General features: G+C 38.9%; 2 protein-coding genes across 5 annotated transcripts in view; both read left to right on the forward strand.

Annotated features, from left to right (window-relative positions):
* The first annotated feature begins 1563 nt into the window (after positions 1–1563).
* LOC139749034 (uncharacterized) lies at positions 1564–19308 on the forward strand. Of its 4 annotated transcripts, none has more exons than XM_071662427.1 (3): positions 1564–1814; positions 9176–9288; positions 10081–19308. In XM_071662427.1, exon 3 carries the CDS (start codon positions 10346–10348, stop codon positions 14456–14458), a length of 4113 nt encoding a protein of 1370 aa, XP_071518528.1. In that variant the 5' UTR covers positions 1564–1814; positions 9176–9288; positions 10081–10345; the 3' UTR covers positions 14459–19308. The 4 variants fall into 4 exon arrangements, with proteins under 4 accessions (XP_071518528.1, XP_071518531.1, XP_071518527.1 ...); XM_071662430.1 differs by having other exon boundaries at positions 1564–1809; positions 9172–9288; XM_071662426.1 differs by lacking the exon at positions 1564–1814 and adding an exon at positions 6479–6715 and having other exon boundaries at positions 9172–9288.
* A 2109-nt stretch (positions 19309–21417) lies between these two features.
* Positions 21418–25939, forward strand: part of LOC139749035 (facilitated trehalose transporter Tret1-like) — a 31935-nt gene continuing 27413 nt past the window's right edge. Inside the window, exons 1-2 of the mRNA XM_071662431.1 lie at positions 21418–21498; positions 25867–25900. Of these exons, the coding sequence (XP_071518532.1) occupies positions 21461–21498; positions 25867–25900 (72 nt within the window). The 5' untranslated portion in view covers positions 21418–21460. The remainder of the gene's footprint in view (positions 21499–25866; positions 25901–25939) is intronic.

Below are 25939 nucleotides of genomic sequence, written 5' to 3' on the forward strand. Positions count from 1 at the left end.
CTTGGAGTCTCTTAGCCTTCGAGAAGTCACCATGATTTATTGATGTGGGGATAACTGGTAAACTATTACCCCTGGGTTATCAGTGCCTTGCCTAATATCGAGGTGGTTTCTTGTCCAAAAGATGAGGAAAAAAGAGAGGCAAACTCCAGGGTCAGGTCTGAGGACACACACCCACACTCACCTGTGAGAAGGCTGACCAGGACGCCCGCGACCAAGCCCACTAGGAAGCCCAGGGGCCCCAGCTGGGTGTAGGAGAGGCCTAGGATCTTCTCCGGGTAATTCAAGTCCGACACTCTGTAAGGGGAAGAGGACGTGTGTTACTGAGAGACACCTCCTGTAAGTAGGACGCTTGGGGTGGGGGGGGGGGGGGGAACGTGTTCAACCATAACAGAGCAACATGGAGTGCAGCCGTGCATCGCCTATACTCGGATAATTTCAATTGACTTCATGCAATATGAACCACAACGACCACACCAGAGATATATCAAACCGACCGAAAGGTTCTCGCAACATCATATGATTCTGTGCCGTCTCCTTTGAAACCCCCCCATGACTCTTGGGCGGAAGAGATAGGCCTTGAGGATGGAACAGATCAACCTAGGCCTATCCTCGCTCATATACTTCCTTATGTTCATGCGTAGCAGAACCATCCTTGATCCGCTGGTTGATAACGCAGGTCCCATGTTGCCGTCAGAATAATCAGTATATTAACTTCGCCCATCCAACGTTGTAGATTTAGCATTCCCGACATGAAGTGTCGGTACGAAGGGCGATACAAAACATATATGTTCCTTACCTCAATTCGTCTCGAGTGTCGGTTTGTCGTATTGTGGTGCCAGTTACCATTATTCATCAGTGGCCTCTCTCACTCACGTGGGAACACCACTGCAGGGTCCACTAGTTATAATATCAGGCCACACTCACGCTGGTGTCACCAACGTCCATAAATGTGAATTATCCGAGCGCTTCCACGCCCATGAATGTTAATTTCCAAGCGTCATCACTTCTGTGTACGAGCGTGTGACATATATTCCAATCACCAGCCACATAACATCTCTTAGTTATAATGACAATACCTCATAGGAATTAGAGAATAAACGACACAAAATTAATGATAACATTTTTACGTTGTAATCATATTTAAGTGAAGCTGAGATTAAGGTTATACTTAATTGAAATCATGAACGAGGATGACCCATAGGTCGCTTTGTCTAGGGCACTAATTACATTCCCTCGTGTAGAAATGTAGTTGTCTATACATTAACATGATAACTTTTGTGATGGGTCTAACACACTGCAACTGTGATTTAACACTTTATGTTTGTGGTGGCTTAATTATCATGTTTCATGTGCAAATGGATTTCTTGACGGTAAACAGTTTTTACTCTGTTTCAAGGTAAACAAAAAATATCATATTCTAGTGATACATTTTTTTCTTCCGATTCAGAAGGTCCAAATCAATGAAAAAAATATATATACTTATCTCCTAAAAAATGGAACCAAGACTAGGAGTTCAGCAGACGACATTGTTTACATCTGCGATCTCACTTGACGGGTGGAACGTCATAAGGCGCAGGTAGAGTGCGGTTGGCCGGGCATGAGTCGGTGCTGGTGGGCAGCTGCTGCTCCGGTGTGAGCCCCAGTGCTGTGGAGCCGAAGCTGAAGATCAATGTCACACTCACCCCAAGAATGACACACACACACACACACAAGCACCCTGCGAACATGGCCAGTGATGAAGAACAGAAATTCGTATCCAGTTCGACATGAGAGCAGAATGTGATGTGATTAATGACATCAATGAATCCAGTTAAGTATCCTGATGTTGTGTTAAGTCTTATGTGTAGAATTAATGGCTTTATAGAACTGATAGCAGGATTTCCAGGAAATTATTCACATTTTCCACATTGGCGCATGCGCTTCGAAAGTGAATTAGTTAACTGGCGTCTTCCGAAGCTTCTGTGTCGGTAATTAAGGATTCTAAGGGGCGTTTCACGCGTGTCAGCAGTTATCTGAGATCTCACGAAACACCTTGGTTGACCTGTACTCAGTTTCAGTCACTCCCTCAGCAGTCACAATCTGGGAAAAAGGATTAAGAAACATAGATGTGTCTCGACCGCCATAAACAAGTCTGTCTTCTCATTTCTCTTGATGCTTGTCTTCCCAGAGGTTGTGACAGATCTCGTTTCTTCATCCTACACCAGGGATGGGAAAGTTAACATCTTTCTTGACAAGTCTAACAGCTATAAAGCTGAATTTCTAGATCCATGGGGTGCTGACTTCATTGTAAAACGTAGAAGGCCCGTGATACAACATATAAGACTCACTGTTGTCCCCTTATTAGATATAATGATTCTCTCAGTTTAGGGAAACTTTTATCACGAGGAGTGTCTACAGGTTCGTGTCGGTAAGGGTATCAATATAATGAGCACTTGTTTGGCTAAAGGGAAATATTCTGATGGTTTATGTCCATCTTCCTGTGACCACTGAAAGACGCGATGAATTGTGTTAATGTGTTCAAGGTTGAAATGATAGAAAAGGTGAGTTGCAGTAGGACACAACGTGTGTCCGGCTACTAGATGTTAGAATAGGACACGGCAAGTGTCCAGACACCATGTGTTGGAGAAGGACACAGTGAGTGTCCCTATACCATGTGTTGGAGCAGGACACAGTGAGCGTCCGTATACCATATGTTGGAGGAGGACACAGTGAGCGTCCGTATACCATTTGTTGGAGAAGGACACAGTGAGCGTCCGTATACCATGTGGTGAAGAAGGACACAGTGAGCGTCCGTGTACCATGTGTTGGAGAAGGACACAGTGAGCGTCCGTATACCATGTGTTGGAGGACACAGTGAGCGTCCGTATACCATGTGGTGGAGAAGGACAGTGAGCGTCCGTATACCATGTGTTGGAGAATGACACAGCGAGCGTCCGTATACCAACCATGTGGTGGAGATGGACACACTAAGAGAGTCTTGCTATAAGTTGCCGATAAGTATCGGATGTTTGTGCGCTGCTTTGAAATTCTAGGACATGAGAAGAGTCAGATGTGTTTCCTTAAGGTATGGGACGGGTATGAAGTGGGTCGTTATACGTCATATCATAAAGCTTAGAATCGCCGCTATAGCCACCTTGATCATAGTTACGGCCACAACCACCACCATCATCATCACCACAGCCATCGTGGGCACCATCTCCATCTCAGCCTCTGTCTTTTATCACCACGTAGGTTAGGTTGTAAGCTGTAGAAAACAGACTCCCAGAGAAGTATAACCTTTCTGATTCGGGACTGCTGAAGTGATGGTCTGGAACCATCACCTTACACCCTCCCTTCCTGATTCAGGACTGCTGAAGTGATTGTCTGAAACCATCACCTTACACCCTCCCTTCCTGATTCAGGACTGCTGAAGTGATTGTCTGAAACCATCACCTTACACCCTCCGTGTCAGAAGACTGTAGACAGCAGCTAGCCGCCTTGGGGATTCCTACCCCCACTGACTCTGGAGTGTTGACCTGTTGCCCTGGATCATCTCACACCCTCCTAGTCAGAAAGGCTGGTTTTTCTCTACGTCTCATCAAAACTGATGTATCAGACTAGCTCTGACATCGATTCCTGGAATGAGACATGCACCTATTCCCCTCTTATTTACTTCCATTCCTCTCGGTCTTCATTGTAAACTCCCATTCTCATTTCCAGTCATTTTGTTGACCAGCGCAGCCGCGTCCAACGTACTTCGATTCCCAGCTTCCTGGAGTCGTATGGGCGCAAGGAATCTCCAGAGTTCCCGCCTGTCTCTGTTGCCAACGTGAAGGGAGGCTCGGGCGGAGACTGGACTGTTCCTCCCAAGGTCCTTTTCCCAGCTTATCAACCTGACTCTTTTTCCCACTCATTGTTATGGACGGATCTTTCCTCTAAATGTTCTCCTTATGGACGCCATGTAGCTTAATCTCACCTTATCATTTCTTTACCTCGCTCAAAGACCCACCCAGCTCAATGATAGGTTTTGCCACGGTTATTTTCCGTCTGCTCATCATACTTCCACCTACGACTTAAATCCTGCGTTCAGGTTCATTGGAGAAATTTGTGCCGTGTCCCAGAACCAACATGCGCATTCCACGACGTCCCATGGAAGTGACCAGAGACCTGTTTGTGTATATATATGTTTGTATATATATATATGTTTGTGTATATATATGTGTACATTGAGATGTATAGATATGTGTATTTGCGTGTGTGGACGTGTATGTATATACATGTGTATGGGGGTGGGTTGGGCCATTTCTTTCGTCTGTTTCCTTGCGCTACCTCGCAAACGCGGGAGACAGCGACAAAGCAAATATAATATATATATATATATATATATATATATATATATATATATATATATATATATATATATAAAACCTGCATTCAGGCTTGTGAAACAATCCTTTTTAAATTCTCAGATGCATGGAAATTACCATACTGCAAGTAGAACATTGAGAATTTTTTTTCGAAACACTTTCATCACCCTATATCTCCACAACTTCCTTCATTGTCTATCGACTCAGGACACATAAAGAAAAGAACATGCCAGAGTTGATGCTCTATTTATTGATCTACTGATCGGTGTCTTTAAGTTTCGGCATACATCTGTGCCCATAACGTTTTAGTATTATGTTTGAGAGTAACAGTAAAGTATTAGAAGTTGATTTAGACGATTCTACATACTACTGAATGCAAAGAAGGTTCTGGGTCCCCTCCTTATTCAAGATCGTCTGACGTTCTTCCATCGCCTTTCCCTTGGCGTCACGACGCATCTGCCAGCGGGTAGTACTTGCTTTCTTGGCAACAGCAGCCTCCCGGAGTTTCTTCTGGGATACACACATCCTCCAAACGCTGAACAAATGTCACAGAAGTTGATGAAAAGTAGCAGATACGAACACGTGTAGGGCTATCCTCACTCACTCACTGACCCTGGAACTGACGCTCTGTTTTAAGTCTCAGTGGTACGATAGTGAGAAGGATGACAACACCCTTAAGAACAAGAATTTATTGAAATGATTTTCTTTTGATAGTTTCTCCTTTGAAAATAAAACAAGAAACAACTGAAGAAATATGGACAGTCTGCGTGTACCCCGTGGCCCTTGCGCGAGGCGTATAGGTAGCCCTAAAAGTTCGACGTAAAGGGCGAAAAAAAAATCTAATTTATAATAGTTAGTCATAGTATTGTACAGAGTACGTTTTCTTTTCCCATAAGTATCAAAGAAAATGATCTAGGGAGGCTTGCCTGAAAAAGTTGTACTCGTATATTAGTTTTTTATCTATCTTTAACTGCAATAGTCAAGCTAGAGAGGTATATTGTATTTTTGCCGAATGAATGATGTGAATAAGTAACTAAACATTTGCTTTGTCATTTAGACCTACTTACATGTGTTTCTAATATTTGCCAGCAGACAATTCTAATTATCTGAAACCCGAGTGAGCTTTTATACAAAGCCTTGCATTCTGTTTTCAGTATCTAGATTGTATACATTACTTTGGTGCAAGTGTTTCTGAAACATCGCGCTCATGAAACAGTTTGTTGGAACTCTTATGAATAGCATTGTTACAGTTACAAATTTTCCTTCGAGTTGTAAGATATTTTACACCACAACCCATTCTAAATACATGAATTGAATCAGTTGGAATGAAACAATCTATCCTATTCAACACAACGCACACATTCACTAAAGAGCCCCTACATTAATTATGTATGGGCTAACCTGTGCCAGCAATGGCACCCCAAGTACACACACTCAACCTGTGCTGATAATAGCACACCTGAGAATGGGCTGTCATTGACAAGAGCTCGTGCCAAGCTTAGTCTTGGCACATCTTCACACACACACACACACACACGCACACATTCTCTCTCTCTCTCTCTCTCTCTCTCTCTCTCTCTCTCTCTCTCTCTCTCTCTCTCTCTCTCTCTCTCTCAGGTAAAGTTGTCCAAGATGACAGAATTCGTTATCTTGTGAAATATTATTCACGTATAAGCTCTATCTAAAATCGGACATCTCTTATCGCTTAAAGATTACTATTGTGATAACGTGGGGGAAATTTAGTATATTTCAAGCCTCATACATGCTCGAAAGATATCAAATTTGACAAACTAATGTTGTGGGGTAAACTTAAACTGTTCCCGGTTGACAAAAAAAAAATATGAAGAATTAGTTCAATCCAAAGCATAATTTTGAGAGATTCTTTATTCCATTTCGAAACGTTTAATATCTACAGAATATACAAAGTAAAGCTATCAAAAAACAAAGGCAAGAGTAGACAGCTTGAAAATATATAAGGAAGTAAAGATGAAGGTAATCTCACAGTTAACGCCTCACAGACGTTATCGAAATGTTACATGCAATCGATAGATTTACTTTTTTGTAGACGCATTTTGATATATATATATATATATATTAGCTCGCAAATAAATCTAAAGGCAGATATTTTATATATAAAAAGATTTCAATAGAGTAAAATTACCGAATTGATATTGGCAGCGTTCTCAAAACAGTCATGACTCACGGCGGTCCAACTGACGAGACAACATAAATAATACTTCAGTCATCACCTCCTACATCAATTGATGACTCGACCGGTCCTTATCAAAGGCAAGAGTGAAATGACAGATAGAAAGTGGGGCAGGCAGCGGAAGTAGATGAACTTTAAGCGAACTCGGCAACGTAAAAACGTGAGTGTTTTCCCTCTTCTGAAGGGCATTGTAGTGTATAGGGTGAGGATGGGCTGTGTGTATGTCGCCCCCCTACACACAGTAGATACAATTACAGGAGGATTATCTGTGTGCTTAATGGTATGGAAGTCTGACTTCTCTCTGGGAAGACTTGCACATTATAGTTTTGGTTAGATTTGGCAGGGGAGGTTATCTTTGTGATGATGGTATATTGTGTCATTTACGATAATGATTTTCCTTTTTTGTCATATGATGCTGTATTTATAGTAAGCTTAAGCTAGGCTGAGCATGATGTGAAGCATTGTATTCTCTGGTTGTAGAAAAAAAAAAAAGTGTTAGCGAGGAGGGCCATGAAGTTCAGGGAAAATGGGGGGAATCTTAAGATTTTAATACGACCAAATTTTCAAGTTGAAAGCAGTTATTGTCGGTTACATAGATTTGCAATAGTGTAAAAGATCTAGTAGACTAATGGAATTTATGTTTTTGAATTTGTTTTCCATTCTTCAACCTGATACCGTGACATCATACTTCAAAGTCTCTGAAAAAAAAGTGCTTTCCAAGTTTTGTGAAAAACTCTTTCCTAGAAAATAGAACATCATATATGAAAATGAAATCGTGAAAAAAATTTGTAAGACTCAGCTCATCCAGGGAGAAATTACAAACGTGTAGTAAGAGCAGATTACCATCTGGTATTGATCTGCTTTGCCAGATAGTACTTAGTTCGTTTTTTATGAGCACAAACCCCACTTTACTGATGCATCATATACGTGTACTTATTCCATGTCTCCCTTACCTCCGAAGGCATGTACATAGTTTTATTACGACATTTATTGTATGGTATTTGTTGGTATTCATTGTTTAAGGAGACCTGAAATGATGGGGTTAATAAACGTTCTTGTAGGTGAAACAGAAGTCAATAAAACCTGTAAAAATTCTGTAATGTACTTGTTTCGCTCCACATCAAAACAAACTTTTGGAAATGGCATCCATACTTTATAAAGTTAGTTGTAATTACAGAAGAACTTGCAGAACATGATTTGGTGCATTATATTTTATTAAACTATAGTAGATAAGACAATAAGGGTTATGTTTATCAGGGAAAATTGATTCTTGTAAAAGGAGGTAATACTGATAATCAACATGAGTGTTTGGGAGGTTAGGTGAGGTTTTCATAGATTCTGTAAATTTTCTCCAAATTAATGATATGAATGCCATCTGCAAAAAAAGAATAATAGAATAAAGATACAAGATAAACCAAGACCCATATTTGTTGTCTTGAAAACAGTGTATGCAAAAAAGGAAATTACAGATAATGCTTTTAATTTACTCAACAATTGTTATAAGTTATCCAACAACTGTGCTCACATTGAAGTATTAGCAAAATACAGTATGAACGAGAAAGAGAGAAAACAACTGAAAGTTACTAGAACTAGCTAGGTCACTACATCAGAGAGGTAGTGAAGGACTTAACTATCACATATTTTGCCTCTTTCATTATCCATGGATAAAAATATCAGGGCCTGCCATTTTATTTATGTTTCTGTTTATTGCTGATTGGAATCAGCCATTATATCAGCTTGTTGAAGAACATTCTCATCTCTTCTTAGTGAAACTTGACTCAGGACATGGGTTGTGTCCTTGACATAAATACAGATGTAAAAAAGTTTGTAAGATTTTTGTAATGGCTTTTTTTTATCTTAAATCAATTCACCATTTTCTGCTATCAATAGACCAGTTGACTTGGTAATGACTCTCATGCTTGTAAGATGTCTGTAAATCTCCTTAGGGTTCCTTTTGCTATTTTCAGCAGTAAACACTTTGTTTTGATCTTTGACTTATAACTCTCTTACTTTCTCTACACGTTTACACATCTTACCCTAAACATGTTCGATATTGGTCTCTTTTGAGTTCTTTATGAGCTGCTTTCTTAGACATTAGACTCATTTTTTATTCCACCACTCCACAACCATTAGCCAAGGCTCCTTTGTCTGTGATTTTCATGAAAGATTTGCCTGAGACTGTTGATTCTCCTATTTGTAGGTGACAAAAAATTTTAGAATCACATCAAGAGATATAGAAGGAAAGTTGCAAGAGGACATATTGGCTATGAGCATGGATTGAAAAGTGGAAGCTCAGATTTTATTTAGAAAGTTGTAAAGTTCTGCATGAAAAGTAATAGATCTGGGACACAGGACAGTATTATATGTGGGATGCTAGTTAGAGGAATGGAGGACATTGGCTGGAAACTATGAACAATAAAAAAGATATGGTGTTATATATGGACAGTAAATAGTGTTTGCAGACATATTAATGAAAAAAGGTGATAGTGTCAATAAGATAATGAGAATACTTTGGATAAGTTACACATATCTTGAATAAGATACATTTTTACTATTGGATGAAGCACTAGTTAAACTGTGTTTGGAATTTTGTAATACTGTTTGGTATCCCTACAGGTAGAATGACTGAAAATATTCAGAAGAGGGCCACCAGACTACTCAGCTCCTTTAAGACACTTTCATCCACTGAAAGGCTAAAGAAGCTGTATTGGCTGACTCTACCTTATGATCAAGGTATATAAGAACATGAATCGATATATATGTTTTTGAAATATTGAAACAGAGCAGGGTTGGAATGGCAAGAGGGCATGCTTTGGAGCTGCTGAATATATAAGTACACTTTTAGGCAGAGGATTGGGATATATGGAACTCTCTACCAGATGAAGTTGTTTAGGCCCCCCTCATTGAATACTTTTATACATCACTTGGATAAGTTTTGGGAGCATTATCCAATACATTATGATGTCAAGCTATGGTCATTATGCAGAGTTACCAGCCAGAGCAGCATTCTGGACAGAGGCATTTAAACCTTCACCTAGTTTCTGCAGTACCTAAGCAAGAGTATTCCTTACTTTTACTTCAGTTAAATCATACTTTCCTGGATTCCTTACTGGCTGTGCCAGGAAAACAGAAAAACTAGGCCACATTCATTCACTCTCAGTTTCTGTCTGTCTTGTGTAATGCCCTGAAATCACATATTCATATTGGCATGATTTTTATTATGTATTTTCAGTAGTCTCTGGCATACATTACCTTGAATGTTAGAATCATTTGCAGAACTTTGCATGTTACCAGTGTGATTGTTGTTACAGATCATCCTTCATACTTGTTGCAAGCCTCAGTAACTTCAATATCGTTAGTATTTTCTCAAATTTTAGATTAATACAAAAAATGACCTCATATTGTACAGAAGCATTTACATGGAGTTTTTAGTTAATGCAGAAGGAATACATTGCAATGGTATGAAGGAACTAAACATCTTATCTATAATACATTGTATTACAGTAAATTGTTTTTCTCTTTCAGGTGCTGGAAGGCTGTACTACATCTGAATTGTTTATTATACAAAAGATTTCCAAGCCACACAGTGATTGAATTGTATTTGGGTTGAGAGTTTTGGAAAAGATGATATTATATTCACTATAAAAGGAATTATTATTGGAATCACTTTCAGCTGAATAGCTATACAGTAATACATTCATGGAGCAGAGATGATGCAGATCCACCAACTGAGGTACCAACTGCTGAGTTAGGATCTATAAATAAGGAAGACAGCATTGCTTCAATTGCTATGAAGTTAGTTGAAGAAGTACCACTTCTGAATTCGGATTGTGATAAGATGAATGTTACTGAGGATTTCCAAGGAGATTGCAGAGTTGCTGAAGTAGTAGTAGGAGAAGTAGAGGTGGTTACAAGAGACAAGGATGCTGTAGAATATATATCTGCTGATACTGACGTAATATATTCAGATGTAATGGGCCTAAAGAAAAAGAAAAGCATAGACTCTCAAGTAGAAATTCAAAGATCAATTAAAAGTACACCTTATTTAGATGAAGGAGAAGCAATTATAGTAGGAGATATTAAGGTTGAAGTAGAAGATGGTGATCTATCTCAGAAGTCAAAGGCCACAAACCTTAAATGTGAGTACAGTTTTGCTGAATTCAGCTGTAATGAACTACCTGATGAAAATAGGAAATTATCTGTAATGTGCTGTGATGTAAAAGGAAGAGAAGTAAAGCCAAAAAGGGTATATGCAGTTAAGGAGCCCTCAAAATATATTTGCAAACTTTGTGGCATTCATTCAAAGACAGCTTATAGTCTCAAAAATCATGTAATGACTCATACGGGACAAAAACCGTACAGTTGTCCATACTGTGGCATGACTTTTCGCCAGTCCCATCATTTAATTGAACATGAACGTACACATACTGGTGAGAGACCTTTTGAGTGTGAATTGTGTGAGGATGCTTTTACTACAAAGTCTGCTTTAAAGTCACACATGAAAGTTCACAATGGGATTAAAGATCATAAATGTCAAGCATGCTATGCTGCATTTTCTGACAGAATGCAGTTAAAGATTCACATGAGAAAACATACTGAGAAATTTTATGACTGCACTGAATGTGGGGATAGATTTATTACAGCACCCAGGCTGAGACGTCATCAGATGATACACACTGGGGAAAGGCCATATCAGTGTGAGGAATGTGGAGTAGCCTTTCGGGAGGAGACAACACTAAGAGCCCACATGGGTACTCATTTACCTCGAGGACCATTTCCTTGCAATTTATGTGGAAAGGTATTTTCACGTCTAAATAGTCTTTCTTTACATAAGAAAGTGCATAATACAAATGGTACCTATAAGTATGTACCTCGGAAAATTGGAGAGATGCAGGACTCTGACAGTTCTGTTGGTGGTATATCAGTTCATAAAGATATATGCAGTAAAACATTTTCATCAGATGATATGGAAAGTACAAATGAATGTAACATGGTTAGAGACAAATGCACAAGATCAAGTTCTATATCAAGTGATACATTCACTGGTGGTCAGAATTTGCAGCCAGTTGTTTTAGATTCAGGTTTTTCTAATATTACTGAGCCTGTTAATGACTTAGGTAAAAATGTAGAAGAGATTGAACAGATGGTAAATGTACCTCATCCAGATGTTGTGCGAGATGCACTTGCCACAGGTACTGTACTAGAATCTCAAGGAGAAGATGGACAAGGATACTTGATAGTATTTCCAAAAGCTCTTGCAGAGAAGGACTATACTCTAATAACTTTTCCTCCAGTGCCTGCTACCAAGTTACCTTCCGTATCAGAATCCATGGTACTACAGGAGAATGAACTGGGAGACAGTAACTGTGATTTCCTAGTTTGGGATAATGATCTAGCTGCTATGACGGAGGTTGCTTTTGAACATGAAAAAGAATTTCTTTCTGTAGAAGATAATGACGATAAGGCTAAGAAGCTGAGAAAGCAGAATCTTTCGGCATACCAAGAAGTTATTGTGAACGAAGGATTACATACAAAGAAAAATGTTAAAATTCAAAGGAAAGAAAAGAAACTGAAGGATAAGAAGAATCAGATTCCCAAGTCCTATGAATGCCAAAATTGTGGTAAGGATTGCAAGACTTCATCTAATTATATTATTCATATGCGTACACATACAGGAGAAAGACCATATTATTGTGACTACTGTGGTATAGGCTTTAAGCAATTACCCCATCTGAAAGCTCATATAAGGATACATACTGGAGAGCAGCCATACAAGTGTAATCTTTGTGATGCAGCATTTAAGCAGTCCTCAAGACTAAAGTCCCATCAGAAGACACAACATATAGAAGGAAAAGTAAAGAAAAAGAAAATAGTTAAAGAATTTTCTATTAGAAATTTCTATTGTAAGATTTGTGATAAAACTTTCCTTGATTCATGCTATAAAAAACAACACATGAAAACACATGCAGATGAAGCACGATACAACTGTGATAGATGTGATGCTGTATTCAAGACTAAGGATAAGTTGAGGAAGCATTACAGTTTTCATGCAGATGACAGTTGGGGTATCTGTGAAATGTGTGGTTTTCAGTTCAAAAACATGAAAGCTTTAATTGTACATAAACAGACGTCACACAAAAATGATTTTGATTTAAAGGAAAATGAATCCATTGTCCGTGATGTGGAGACATTTGAGGAGGAAAATATTTCAAAAAGTGGTGGAATTAAGAAAAGCATCAGTGATTCATTGCTCGATTCTGATAGTAACCTTTTAAAACAAAATGATAGCTATCACATAAATGATTTTCAGCATGTACAAAATGTTAAGAAAAGAAAAGATAGCAGTACAACTAACTCATCAGGGTCCAGGCTATACCAGTGTAATATTTGTAATAAGTCCTTTAGACAAAATTCCAATCTTAAAACTCATATGAGAATGCATACTGATGAAAGACCATACAAGTGTAATGACTGTGAAAGTGCCTTTCGCCAGATTTCTCACCTAAAAGACCATGTTAAGATGCATACTGGGGAAAAACCTTTCAGATGTAGTAGCTGTTCTGCAGCCTTTACTCAGTCTTCTGGAGTGAAATACCATATTAAAAAATATCACAGAGGAAAGGCTCATGTGGTAAAGGAACAGAAAAGTGCACACTTTAAAGATATAGAATCAATCACTCTTGAAAATTCAACTCTGATGATTGATGACACTGTTGTGATAAATATTGAAAATGGTGTGTCAGTATCAGTTGAGCATAAACCTTTTCAAAAAGGCAATGAAGTATTGAAAAGTGAAAATGAAGAACTTTGTATGAATTGTGGAGAGAATCGTTTCAGTTCTGTTAAAGTTCACAGATGTGTACAGAAGAAATGTATTACAAAATGTGAAGTCAGTAACAGGTCAGAGCTGGGTGATATATCGAATGGGTTGGCTGAGAGTGAAGAGCAACATCCTTTGTGTAAAAGGTGTGCAGCTCAAAGGAAAGTATCAGATTTTTTTATATCTAATGTAAAATGTAAAGAGGAGCCAAAAGAGGAAGATACTGAGGTTCTCAGCAGTAGAGTGGATGATTTTAAGCAAGAAAGTCTTGTCAGAGATGACTTCAGAAAATTCACTAAGAAGAGAAGCAACAGAAATGTGTATGAATCTTATGAGAAAAGAGGAAAATATGATGAATGTAATGAATATGAAAATGTATTTAGCAAATTTATGGATAGCAAGAAATATATTAGGAAATATGGAGAAGGTTTTGGGAATGTTTGTGATGTGTGTGGAAAGACTTTTGGAAGGGCCTCAGCACTTAGATTTCATAAACAGATGAGTCATAAGTATAGTATTGATGAAGAGGAAGAAGAAAACTTACTAATGAACTGGAAAAGTGAAGATAGTGAGATGGACAAGGACATGAAGCATGTGAGTGGCTTTGTTAAAAGATGGCCTAGAGGAGAGAGTGACCAGCATAAAGGTTTTCCTCTTAAAATCAAAGAAGAGGCAGAAAATAGTACAAATTGTGAGATAGTGTACTGTAAGTGTTCGTTTTGTGGTGAAAAGCTACCTGATTTACCAAAGCTTAATGAACATGTAAATAAATTACATAATATAGAAATGTACAATGAAGAGTGTGAAGCATATGTTGAGAGTATGGATTCTCATTTAGAGACTGATAGAAATGTGTCACAAAACAAGAAAAAAAGATGGACAAGAAAAAATGATAAAGAAACTGAGAGCATGATATCACTAGATGAGATAACCAGTGAAAACATAGGTGGAAAACATATCGTTGTGAATGAAAACAGCCATTATATGTGCCACGGATGTGGGAAGACTTTCACCAGGGTAGCAAAATTAAAAGACCACATTAACAGTTGGTGTAAAGCAAAAAGAAATTCAGAGGATATATGAAAGAGATCATATATTTAGTGAACCATCTGGATTAGGAAGGATGGTACATAAAATTTATTCTTTTTGTTTTGCATACTCACAGTACCTTTTTATTAAGTTGCCAGCATACATTCTCCTCTCATCAGATGGTAGTATGTATGATTACTCAAGTTACCAAATATCTTTGTATTTTTCACATCACTGTGTTCTATAAACTCCAGTGTGAGCTTTCCTTTCAGGAGATTAATACTTTGGTAATGATAGAATGTATAATTATAAAGATATGTGCCAAAGTAAACACATTATTATGTTTAGAAAGTCTGTTTTGAAATGAACTATTGTGTGGAAAACATTTTTTATTTGATTTGATTTGATTCCAGGTTTAAATATAACTGCTGCATTTGTGTACTTAGGGCACTTATTAATGGTTAAAGTTGAATATTACAAGTGTGTGGTAACAAGAATCTTTTATCATTTAGAGTGTCAATGTTTCATTTAATCTATTGTCACTGTCATGAAATGGACTTTTACCTCATTGTCTGGAAAAGTAACAAGGATCTTTTTAATCATGTAAAGCCAGAAAAGGTAGATATGCTAGGGAGACCATAGAGGTAGGTTATATTGATCGTATAGATTTTTGAATGATAAGAATGCAAAGAAGGAACAGAGAACGAGGCCAGGTGAGGATATTCCCTCAGAGGCCCAGTCCTCTGTTCTTAACGGTACCTTGCTAACGCGGGAAATGGCGAATAGTTTGAAAGAAAAGAAAGAAAGAATGCAAAGATAACAGGATGCAGTCACTTAGTTGTCATTTCATTCATTTACTATTGTCCTAACTCTCAGAACTTCATGTATTTATCATGATGCCTTGACATATCATCCTCAAGCTAAAGTCCTTTATTTTGGAGACTTCATTGTACACCATGGGAAATTATTAAAATCATCCCACACAGATAGTATTGGTGTTGAAACCTCTGTGTTTTCCATTTATGATTATCTGAGCAAAGTATGATACACCCTCCTCATATTCCAGACTATCATTGATACTATTCTAAAACTCAAATTTCCCTTTGCCACTGATGTTTCACAATAAAGCAGCACAGTTTTTCCCACATAATTCATCTGACAATACTTCTTGTGAATGTATCTCTACTAACCACACCGTATTTTCAAACTGCTCTTCAAAATACCAGTTATGTCACATTCATAGTGCTAACTGGAAGGATTAGTTACACCAGTGTCACAGCTATTCACAAGATAATCACCAAAACTCTCCATTCTCATTTCAATACTTTTCAGTTTGAATACTGAGACTGAGATAGCATACTTATCCTCTGAAATATCACCAAGAAAGCTGTAGCATACATAATATTTACATATAATCAGAAAAGACCAGTATTTACATATTCAGAATAATAACAGAGAAAAGGATGAGAGAGGTATAAGTACTGTCTTGTCTAGCTAGCCTAGGCCTCCTGCTGAGAAATATTCAGTTCTACTCAGTGAATAATAAGGAAATTGGTATTTTTCATATCATTTTTTGTGCACAATTCTCTTCAGTAAGTTCTTATCTAACTCATGATTTGATAATTGTGTAGATGCCCACAAAAGAAAGGGCGGAACTAGTAAGCCTGAGGAAATGAGTGCATAGAAGCCTGTTACCCAACTTTTATTCAGTAAATGATCCAATGAATTGAATTTTTCATATATTTTGTGAGTAAAGCTCTCATCAGGAGTTTCATACCTAATTCTTGAAATAATCTTTATATACATAGTAGAATAGAGGAGAAAATGGGTGAAAGAGCTAGAAGTGCCATCTAGTAGATGAATGCTATTGATCACCTGTGGTTCATAACATTCAACTTATACTCAGTGATTGATGTCCTAAGTTGTATTTTCGTGTTTAATTTGTACAATAGGGTGTTTTGGTCGAGGTGGTGTGCAAAGTGAGAGGGTTAGGGAAAATGATTTGGTAAACAGAGAAGAGGTAGTAAAAGCTTTGCGGAAGATGAAAGCCGGCAAGGCAGCAGGTTTGGATGGTATTGCAGTGGAATTTATTAAAAAAGGGGATGACTGTATTGTTGACTGGTTGGTAAGGTTATTTAATGTATGTATGACTCATGGTGAGGTGCCTGAGGATTGGCGGAATGCGTGCATAGTGCCATTGTACAAAGGCAAAGGGGATAAGAGTGAGTGCTCAAATTACAGAGGTATAAGTTTGTTGAGTATTCCTGGTAAATTATATGGGAGGGTATTGATTGAGAGGGTGAAGGCATGTACAGAGCATCAGATTGGGGAAGAGCAGTGTGGTCTTAGAAGTGGTAGAGGATGTGTGGATCAGGTGTTTGCTTTGAAGAATGTATGTGAGAAATACTTAGAAAAGCAAATGGATTTGTATGTAGCATTTATGGATCTGGAGAAGGCATATGATAGAGTTGATAGAGATGCTCTGTGGAAGGTATTAAGAATATATGGTGTGGGAGGCAAGTTGTTAGAAGCAGTGAAAAGTTTTTATCGAGGATGTAAGGCATGTGTACGTATAGGAAGAGAGGAAAGTGATTGGTTCTCGGTGAATGTAGGTTTGCGGCAGGGGTGTGTGATGGCTCCATGGTTGTTTAATTTGTTTATGGATGGGGTTGTTAGGGAGGTGAATGCAAGAGTTGTGGATGAGAGAGCTTGGGAAGTGAGTCAGTTGTTGTTCGCTGATGATACAGTGCTGGTGGCTGATTCATGTGAGAAACTGCAGAAGCTGGTGACTGAGTTTGGTAAAGTGTGTGAAAGAAAAAAGTTAAGAGTAAATGTGAATAAGAGCAAGGTTATTAGGTACAGTAGGGTTGAGGGTCAAGTCAATTGGGAGGTAAGTTTGAATGGAGAAAAACTGGAGAAAGTAAAGTGTTTTAGATATCTGGGAGTGGATCTGGCAGCGGATGGAACCATGGAAGCAGAAGTGAATCATAGGGTGGGGGAGGGGGCGAAAATCCTGGGAGCGTTGAAGAATGTGTGGAAGTCAAGAACATTATCTCGGAAAGCAAAAATGGGTATGTTTGAAGGAATAGTGGTTCCAACAATGATGTATGGTTGCGAGGCGTGGGCTATGGATAGAGTTGTGCGCAGGAGGGTGGATGTGCTGGAAATGAGATGTTTGAGGACAATGTGTAGTGTGAGGTGGTTTGATCGAGTAAGTAACGTAAGGGTAAGAGAGATGTGTGGAAATAAAAAGAGCATGGTTGAGAGAGCAGAAGAGGGTGTTTTGAAATGGTTTGGGCACATGGAGAGAATGAGTGAGGAAAGGTTGACCAAGAGGATATATGTGTCGGAGGTGGAGGGAACGAGGAGAAGTGGGAGACCAAATTATAGGTGGAAAGATGGAGTGAAAAAGATTTTGTGTGATCGGGGCCTGAACATGCAAGAGGGTGAAAGGAGGGCAAGGAATAGAGTGAATTGGATCGATGTGGTATACCGGGGTTGACGTGCTGTCAGTGGATTGAATCAGGGCATGTGAAGCGTCTGGGGTAAACCATGGAAAGTTGTGTGGGGCCTGGATGTGGAAGGGAGCTGTGGTTTCGGGCATTATTGCATGACAGCTAGAGACTGAGTGTGAACGAATGGGGCCTTTGTTATCTTTTCCTAGTGCTACCTCGCACACATGAGGGGGGAGGGGGTACCTCATCAAAAACCTTTCTGCTCCAAAGGAGACTACATTACCCTGCCCCTGATTACAGCACAAACTCAAAGCAACTCGAGTTCCCTAAAAGGAGCCTTGGGATTGCATAACTAATTAGCTGATTATGATCTGCCCCTTTAAAAGGTAGGTCTTTGAACTCTGTAAAGACCCATACAGTGTTTCCCTTTTTTTTTTTGTCAGTTCTTCACCCCTTTTTTATTATTCAGTCAAGACCTGGTCTTGACAAGGACTTTTGAGAGTAGCTGAAGCCTTGGGTGAAAAAACTATCAGTGATTATTGGTATAAGCAACAGCAGGCTACTTTTTTCTGTTCATGATTTAGGAATGCTATCAAACTTTGCCTGTCTCATGGAGATATATAAGTATTCTGTATCCTCTGTTTAATCTGCATAATGATGCTTGATTTCCTGGACTCTTTAACTTGTAGGGTACTTGTTCCAAAGTATTTTTTTGTAAAGTCACTACCATGGCCCCAGAGCAAGTTGTTATGCTTATAGTAATAAGGTGGACTTACAAATGATTGTTAAGCTAAGACACTGTTATCATTGTATCATTAGTTGTAAATTAAATAGATATTTTTTATTTCATATAGAAAATGAGAGACAAACACTTTATTTTTGAATTATTGAGAAAGGTGAACTAATCATAAATTTGTCATTTAGTAGGATTTTCTTTACAGTTGCTGCACAAAAAAGGAGTATATTTCTGAAGTAAAAAGTTTTCATGCTGTATATTCAGATGCGTTTAAGTACTTTTGAGCTCATTTCTTGATATTGCAGTTATTTGCTTTGTTAATTGTTTTATGATGCATATCAGGTTATATACTCATTTCAGAGGCAGATAAATAGAAGTTATTCAGCACTGTAATTATATTGTTTTATAAGTCATTAACTAAATAGAAACATTCATAATCCTTGTTTGATTTGATACCATATTTAAGTAGAATGCAAATATTAAATTATATCTGTCTATATATTCATTTTTTATTATACTTAATCACTGTTTCCCGCATCAGCAAGGTAGTGCCAGGAAACAGATGAAGAATGGCCCATCCACTCATTCACACATTTTGTTAATCATTTTATGAAGCATATCAGGTTATATACTCATTTCAGAGTCAGATAGATGGAAGTTATTTAGCTTTGTAATTATATTGTTTTATATGTCATTAACTAAATAGAATCATTCATAATCCTTGTTTGATTTGATACCATATTTAAGAAGAATGCAAATATTAAATTATATATATATATTATATATTATATATATATATTATATATATATATATATATATATATATATATATATATATATATATATATATATATATATATATATTCATTTTTTATTATACTTAATCACTGTTTCCCGCATCAGCGAGGTAGTGCCAGGAAACAGATGAAGAATGGCCCATCCACTCATACACACTCAAACGCGCATATATATATATATATATATATATATATATATATATATATATATATTTTATTATTATTATTCTTAAAATACTTAATCCCCATCTCTTACATTAGCAAGGTAGCGCAAGGAAACAGACAAAGGAGTGGCCCACCTACATGCACATGTATTTACATAAACACCCACACACGCACATCTGCATACCTATACATTTTAACATAAACATGCACAGACATATACGTATAAACACATGTACATATTTATGCTTGCTGCCTTCATCCACTCCCATCACCACCCCACCACATTCTCTCCATGGGACCAAAACATTTCTACACATCCTCTTCTGTACTCTCAATCACACTCTTTACTTCCACACATCTCTCTTACCCTTTCATTACTTACTTGATCAAACCACCTCGCACCACATATTGTCTTCAAACATTTAATTTCCAACACACCCACCCTCCTCCACACAACCCTATCTATAGCCCATGCCTTGCAACCATATAACATTGTTGGAACCACTATTCCTTCAAACATACCTATTTTTGCTTTCCAAGATAGCATTCTTGCCCTCCACACATTCTTCAACACTCCCAGAACCTTCGCCCCCCAACCCCATCCTGACTCACTTCCACTTCCATGGTTACATCCACTGCTAAATCCACTCCCAGATATCTAAAACACTTCACTTCCTCCTGCAACACCATACAATCATAAAACCTTAAACAAGGTATCTATATCAACATTCTTCAAAGCAAACATCTGATCCATACATCTTCTACCACTCCTGAAACTACACTTTTCCTCCCCAGTCTGATGCACTGTGCATGCCACCACCCTCGTAATCGCCACTCTCTCATACAGCTTTCCAGGTACACTAAACAAACATTTACTTCAGTAATTTGAAATTCACTTTCATCCCCTTGCCTATATACAGTGGCATTATACATGCATTTCACGAATCCTCAGGCACCTCACCATGATCTATACATACAGTGAAAATACCAACTAACCTATCAACAACACAGTCCCCCCACCTTCCCCCCTTGCTCAAGAAATGCTACTGCAATACCATCCACTCAAGGCTTTCACTACCTCTTCCATTTTCACCAAACCATTTGCCATAACTCTCACTTCGCATACCTCCCTAACCTAAACACCTTATCATCTAAGTCCTCAACAGTCCCCCGTAATGTCTACTCCGTTTTCTACTCCGCTTCCTAACCTATTACCACTTTCCTTTTTCCCTTGTTCTTCCCACACTATCAGCTTCCAAAACATTTTCTTGTTCTCCCTGATGTTTGCCGATACTTTCTCATTCTAACTCAACTCTCATTTGCCCTCTTTTTAAGCCTCTGCACGTTTCTCATATCACCAATTCATCTTAAATGCGCACAACTTCATCGCAGGTAACGACCATACAGCTCTTTCTCCCTCCTCTTTTACTTATAACTTTACTTATTTCACATTCCGCAAGCCACACACTACCCAGATGTTCACCCTCCCCAAGGGGCGGCTGATCGATAGAATAGCGACCTGGCATAGTACATAAAGTATATAGTATATAGAAAGTTACAAGACAGGCAACACGTGTAAAACTCTCTCCTGGTAACACACACACACACACACACACACACACGCTTTCGATCTAGTACGAAGGGGGAGATATTGTTGTTAAAGGGATAAAGAGGGAGGGAGGTCACGGGTAAGCCGTTCACGTTTAACCAAAAAGATCCATGCCTTGTTTGAATTTGGCGAATCTTCTAATAACAAAGAGCTCGACATTCTTATCATCGGAAGAAGATAAGCGGAAAGCGCCTCGCTTCGTATGTCATGTCGCGCGCTAGACATTCGCGCATTTGCCTACACTACGGGCAGGAGTCAAGATTGCAGTCGGCCGTTGGCGGTGGTGTGGTGAACATGGAGTTAGAGGTCGTCCATCAGCCCGTCCCTTCCAGGTACATATTAATTTCCCAAATGGCGCCAGGCCTTCGTTAGAGATTGATTTTCTCAACACCGTGACTCTCCCTGTGATACGCTTCTTCTTGCCGTGTTATTTGAAGTATGTTTACGTTAACCAGATCATGTTGTTTCACCTAGACTATACTCGTGCACACCATCCCCCCCTGTACTAACTGTCCTTAACGATTTGATTATATAGAGGATGGTCGCGCTCGTTTGTCCATCTCACTTAAATCTATATCCGTGAGTCCATTAGTTTTCCCGTAGATAGATTCATAGTCAGCAGGAATAGAGATACACGTGTACGTAACCTGTTGGTGCTGAAATAAAGTAGATAGAAATCAGTGAGTGCAAGAACTCTACATCACTAGGTACGACTCGTGAGTACAGGTGTGGTTTGTTGCGTTGCTCCTTGACGGCTGGGCGTTCCTTGGACGGGCGAGTCATGATGCAACTGCTCGAAGGTTGCGTTCGTTGGTATTTTTAGCCAGCCAAGTATGGGTAAGCCTTCGACACGAATGTTTGTCTGAAAGTATCAATGCGCAGGAGTGTGTTACAGGCGGAAAGTTTTATACTTTGTGTTACCCCTTCTCTAAACCTCGTTTATATGTATCATATCTCTGCTTCTGTATACACACACACGCACACACAACACACACAACACATACCAACCTGTTTATCGATCCATGTATTGACCAGCCCTGAGGGGAGGAATATGCTTTTGTGTCTTGTGTGTGTGTGTGTGTGTGTGTGTGTGTGTGTGTGTTGATGTGTCCACTTGTCTGCTGTCCCCAACTAAACATATCGCATGGAAACTTTTTTTTTTATATATATATTCGAGGTGTCTTTAGCTCCACACTTTTGTAGCCTCGTCGACTGCCGCGCCCAAGATTCGAACCCGGGCGGGCCCATGCTCGAATCATGGTTAACGACGACGACTATTACATCACGAAGGGGCCTGTAACCATTATTTATATGTTACGAAGGAGTTTTACATTCGTATTGCCCTGTCTCAGAATTTGAGATCCTTACCATGTATCTACTCGTGTATTACACAACCCATCTTAAACCAGGACCCCGTGTGTGCTTTTCGAATACCCATATGTAATTACCTGTTTGCACTGTACCCGTGGGGCGCCATCTTTTGAACATTTGGTGCTATCATACTGACTTTTAAACTTCAGTATGTTGTCTGCATTTACCATTTCCTCTTGCAGTTTATATCACTTATCCACCACGCGCGTGTTATGTGTGTGTTATTATTATTGAATGTTGCTGCTTCTCTTTATATATATATATATATATATATATATATATATATATATATATATATATTATCCCTGGGGATAGGGGAGAAAGAATACTTCCCACGTATTCCCTGCGTGTCGTAGAAGGCGACTAAAAGGGGAGGGAGCGGGGGGCTGGAAATCCTCCCCTCTCGTTTTTTTTTTATTTTCCAAAAGAGGGAACAGAGAACGAGGCCAGGTGAGGATATTCCCTCAGAGGCCCAGTCCTCTGTTCTTAACGCTACCTTGCTAACGCGGGAAATGGCGAATAGTATGAAAGAAAAAGAAAGATATATATATATATATATATATATATATATATATATATATATATATATATATATATATATATATATATATATACAGGGTGTTAAAAAACGATAGGTACAAAATTTGACGGTAGACAGGGACACCCAAAGCAAACACTTTTTCAAGAACACCAAAAATTGCAAAACTAGTTAGTTTTCGAGATACTGAGCTTTAAAGTTTTAACTTGACTCCTGTTCACAAGCATTTTCGTTTCTAACAGATGACATAGTGAAAAATGAAACAAATATTGTGTAAACAGATGCATTATCGATCACAATCTACAATAGCTGTTCGAAGTGTCTCCCTTCTGCTTCATTGCAGACCTGACACCTCCTCTGAAAGGACTGCTGGACACGAGAAAACATTCTTGGATCTTATGCAATGATCTCATGATTAGACAAATGAGCCATGTTATCAGCACGACATGCAACGGTGAACTAATTCGTAAACACCGAGTGTTGCCACACCTTAATCAACCGAGTGTTGCCAGATTGTAAGCTAATATTACATTTAAAGTTTACAGTTCAAACATACCAAAGTTAAAACTTTAAAGCTCAGTATCTCGAAAACTAACTAGTTTTGCAATTTTTGGTATTCTTGGAAAAGTGTTAGCTTTGGGTGTCCCTGTCTACTGTTAAATTTTGTACCTATCGAGGATGTAAGGCATGTGTACGTGTAGGAAGAGAGGAAAGTGATTGGTTCTCAGTGAATGTAGGTTTGCGGCAGGGGTGTGTGATGTCTCCATGGTTGTTTAATTTGTTTATGGATGGGGTTGTTAGGGAGGTAAATGCAAGAGTTTTGGAAAGAGGGGCAAGTATGAAGTCTGTTGGGGATGAGAGAGCTTGGGAAGTGAGTCAGTTGTTGTTCGCTGATGATACAGCGCTGGTGGCTGATTCATGTGAGAAACTGCAGAAGCTGGTGACTGAGTTTGGAAAAGTGTGTGGAAGAAGAAAGTTAAGAGTAAATGTGAATAAGAGCAAGGTTATTAGGTACAGTAGGGTTGAGGGTCAAGTCAATTGGGAGGTGAGTTTGAATGGAGAAAAACTGGAGGAAGTGAAGTGTTTTAGATATCTGGGAGTGGATCTGGCAGCGGATGGAACCATGGAAGCGGAAGTGGATCATAGGGTGGGGGAGGGGGCGAAAATCCTGGGGGCCATGAAGAATGTGTGGAAGTCGAGAACGTTATCTCGGAAAGCAAAAATGGGTATGTTTGAAGGAATAGTGGTTCCAACAATGTTGTATGGTTGCGAGGCGTGGGCTATGGATAGAGTTGTGCGCAGGAGGATGGATGTGCTGGAAATGAGATGTTTGAGGACAATGTGTGGTGTGAGGTGGTTTGATCGAGTGAGTAACGTAAGGGTAAGAGAGATGTGTGGAAATAAAAAGAGCGTGGTTGAGAGAGCAGAAGAGGGTGTTTTGAAGTGGTTTGGGCACATGGAGAGGATGAGTGAGGAAAGATTGACCAAGAGGATATATGTGTCGGAGGTGGAGGGAACAAGGAGAAGAGGGAGACCAAATTGGAGGTGGAAAGATGGAGTGAAAAAGATTTTGTGTGATCGGGGCCTGAGCATGCAGGAGGGTGAAAGAAGGGCAAGGAATAGAGTGAATTGGAGCGATGTGGTATACCGGGGTTGACGTGCTGTCAGTGGATTGAAGCAGGGCATGTGAAGCGTCTGGGGTAAACCATGGAAAGCTGTGTAGGTATGTATATTTGCGTGTGTGGACGTATGTATATACATGTGTATGGGGGGGGGGGGGGGGTTGGGCCATTTCTTTCGTCTGTTTCCTTGCGCTACCTCGCAAACGCGGGAGACAGCGACAAAGTATAATAATAATAATAATATATATATATATATATATATATATATATATATATATATATATATATATATATATATATATATATATATATATGTATATATATTCGAGTACATAGTATTCGAATAGTCGTTTCCTCATTTATGTATGCGATAATAGCTTAGCAGTAGCGCTCCCGCCTGTTGCGCAGGGTTCGATCCTGGCTGTTGGAGGTTTGTATGTTCTATGACAGTGCGCGTTCATGTGCACTTTGTTCGTATATATATATATATATATATATATATATATATATATATATATATATATATTACTATTAATCGAATACCCATCGTTTCACCTACATGAGCAACGGGGTCTAGACTGGTCAAATCCCATTAGGCTGACATTACCAGGAGCTAGCATTTTATAGAACCCAACAGTACAAACGCGGAGGTATACAAACACGAATATAATGCATGTGAACGCCCTTTTTAATAGGACACATAATACCCTCCAAGAGCCATAATTCGAACCCATGACCTTATGCGTTGTAGGCGGGAATGCTACCGCTTGGCTGTGATTGTCCCTAATAGGGAAATGACTATTCGAGTACTAGTATCGACTACCCTTCGTCTTAACAGACATGAGCAACGGAATCTAAACCGGTCATATTCCATCAGGCTCGCATTACCAGCGGAAAGCATTTTGCAAAACACATACAGGTTAGGTTTGTGCGCTCCTTTCCTAAACATCAGTATATATGCATAAGTATATTAAAGTGTACATAGCAGTCCATGTGTAAGGAAGATACATGGATTGTATATAATCATTACTTGCTCGCAGTACCTGTTCCTAGATATGTAACATGTATCAATACCATTCTTTTTTTCTTTTTTTATCTTATGTGTTTTTTATAGACTGATTGTCTTTGAGGTGCAAATGAGCATTAAAACGTGATGTTTCGGGTTGCAGATGTGGTCGGAGGAAGCGAGGCTTGGCAACAACGGTAAGGATAGCTCCTACTGCTACTACCCCGTACTCATAT

Source organism: Panulirus ornatus, chromosome 6 (assembly GCF_036320965.1).
Source record: "Panulirus ornatus isolate Po-2019 chromosome 6, ASM3632096v1, whole genome shotgun sequence".
Taxonomy (NCBI): Eukaryota; Metazoa; Arthropoda; class Malacostraca; order Decapoda; family Palinuridae; genus Panulirus; species Panulirus ornatus.

Excerpts from the sequence above, each read along its gene's own strand:
- LOC139749034 (XM_071662427.1), top strand. The coding sequence starts at position 10,346 with ATGAAGTTAGTTGAAGAAGTACCACTTCTGAATTCGGATTGTGATAAG.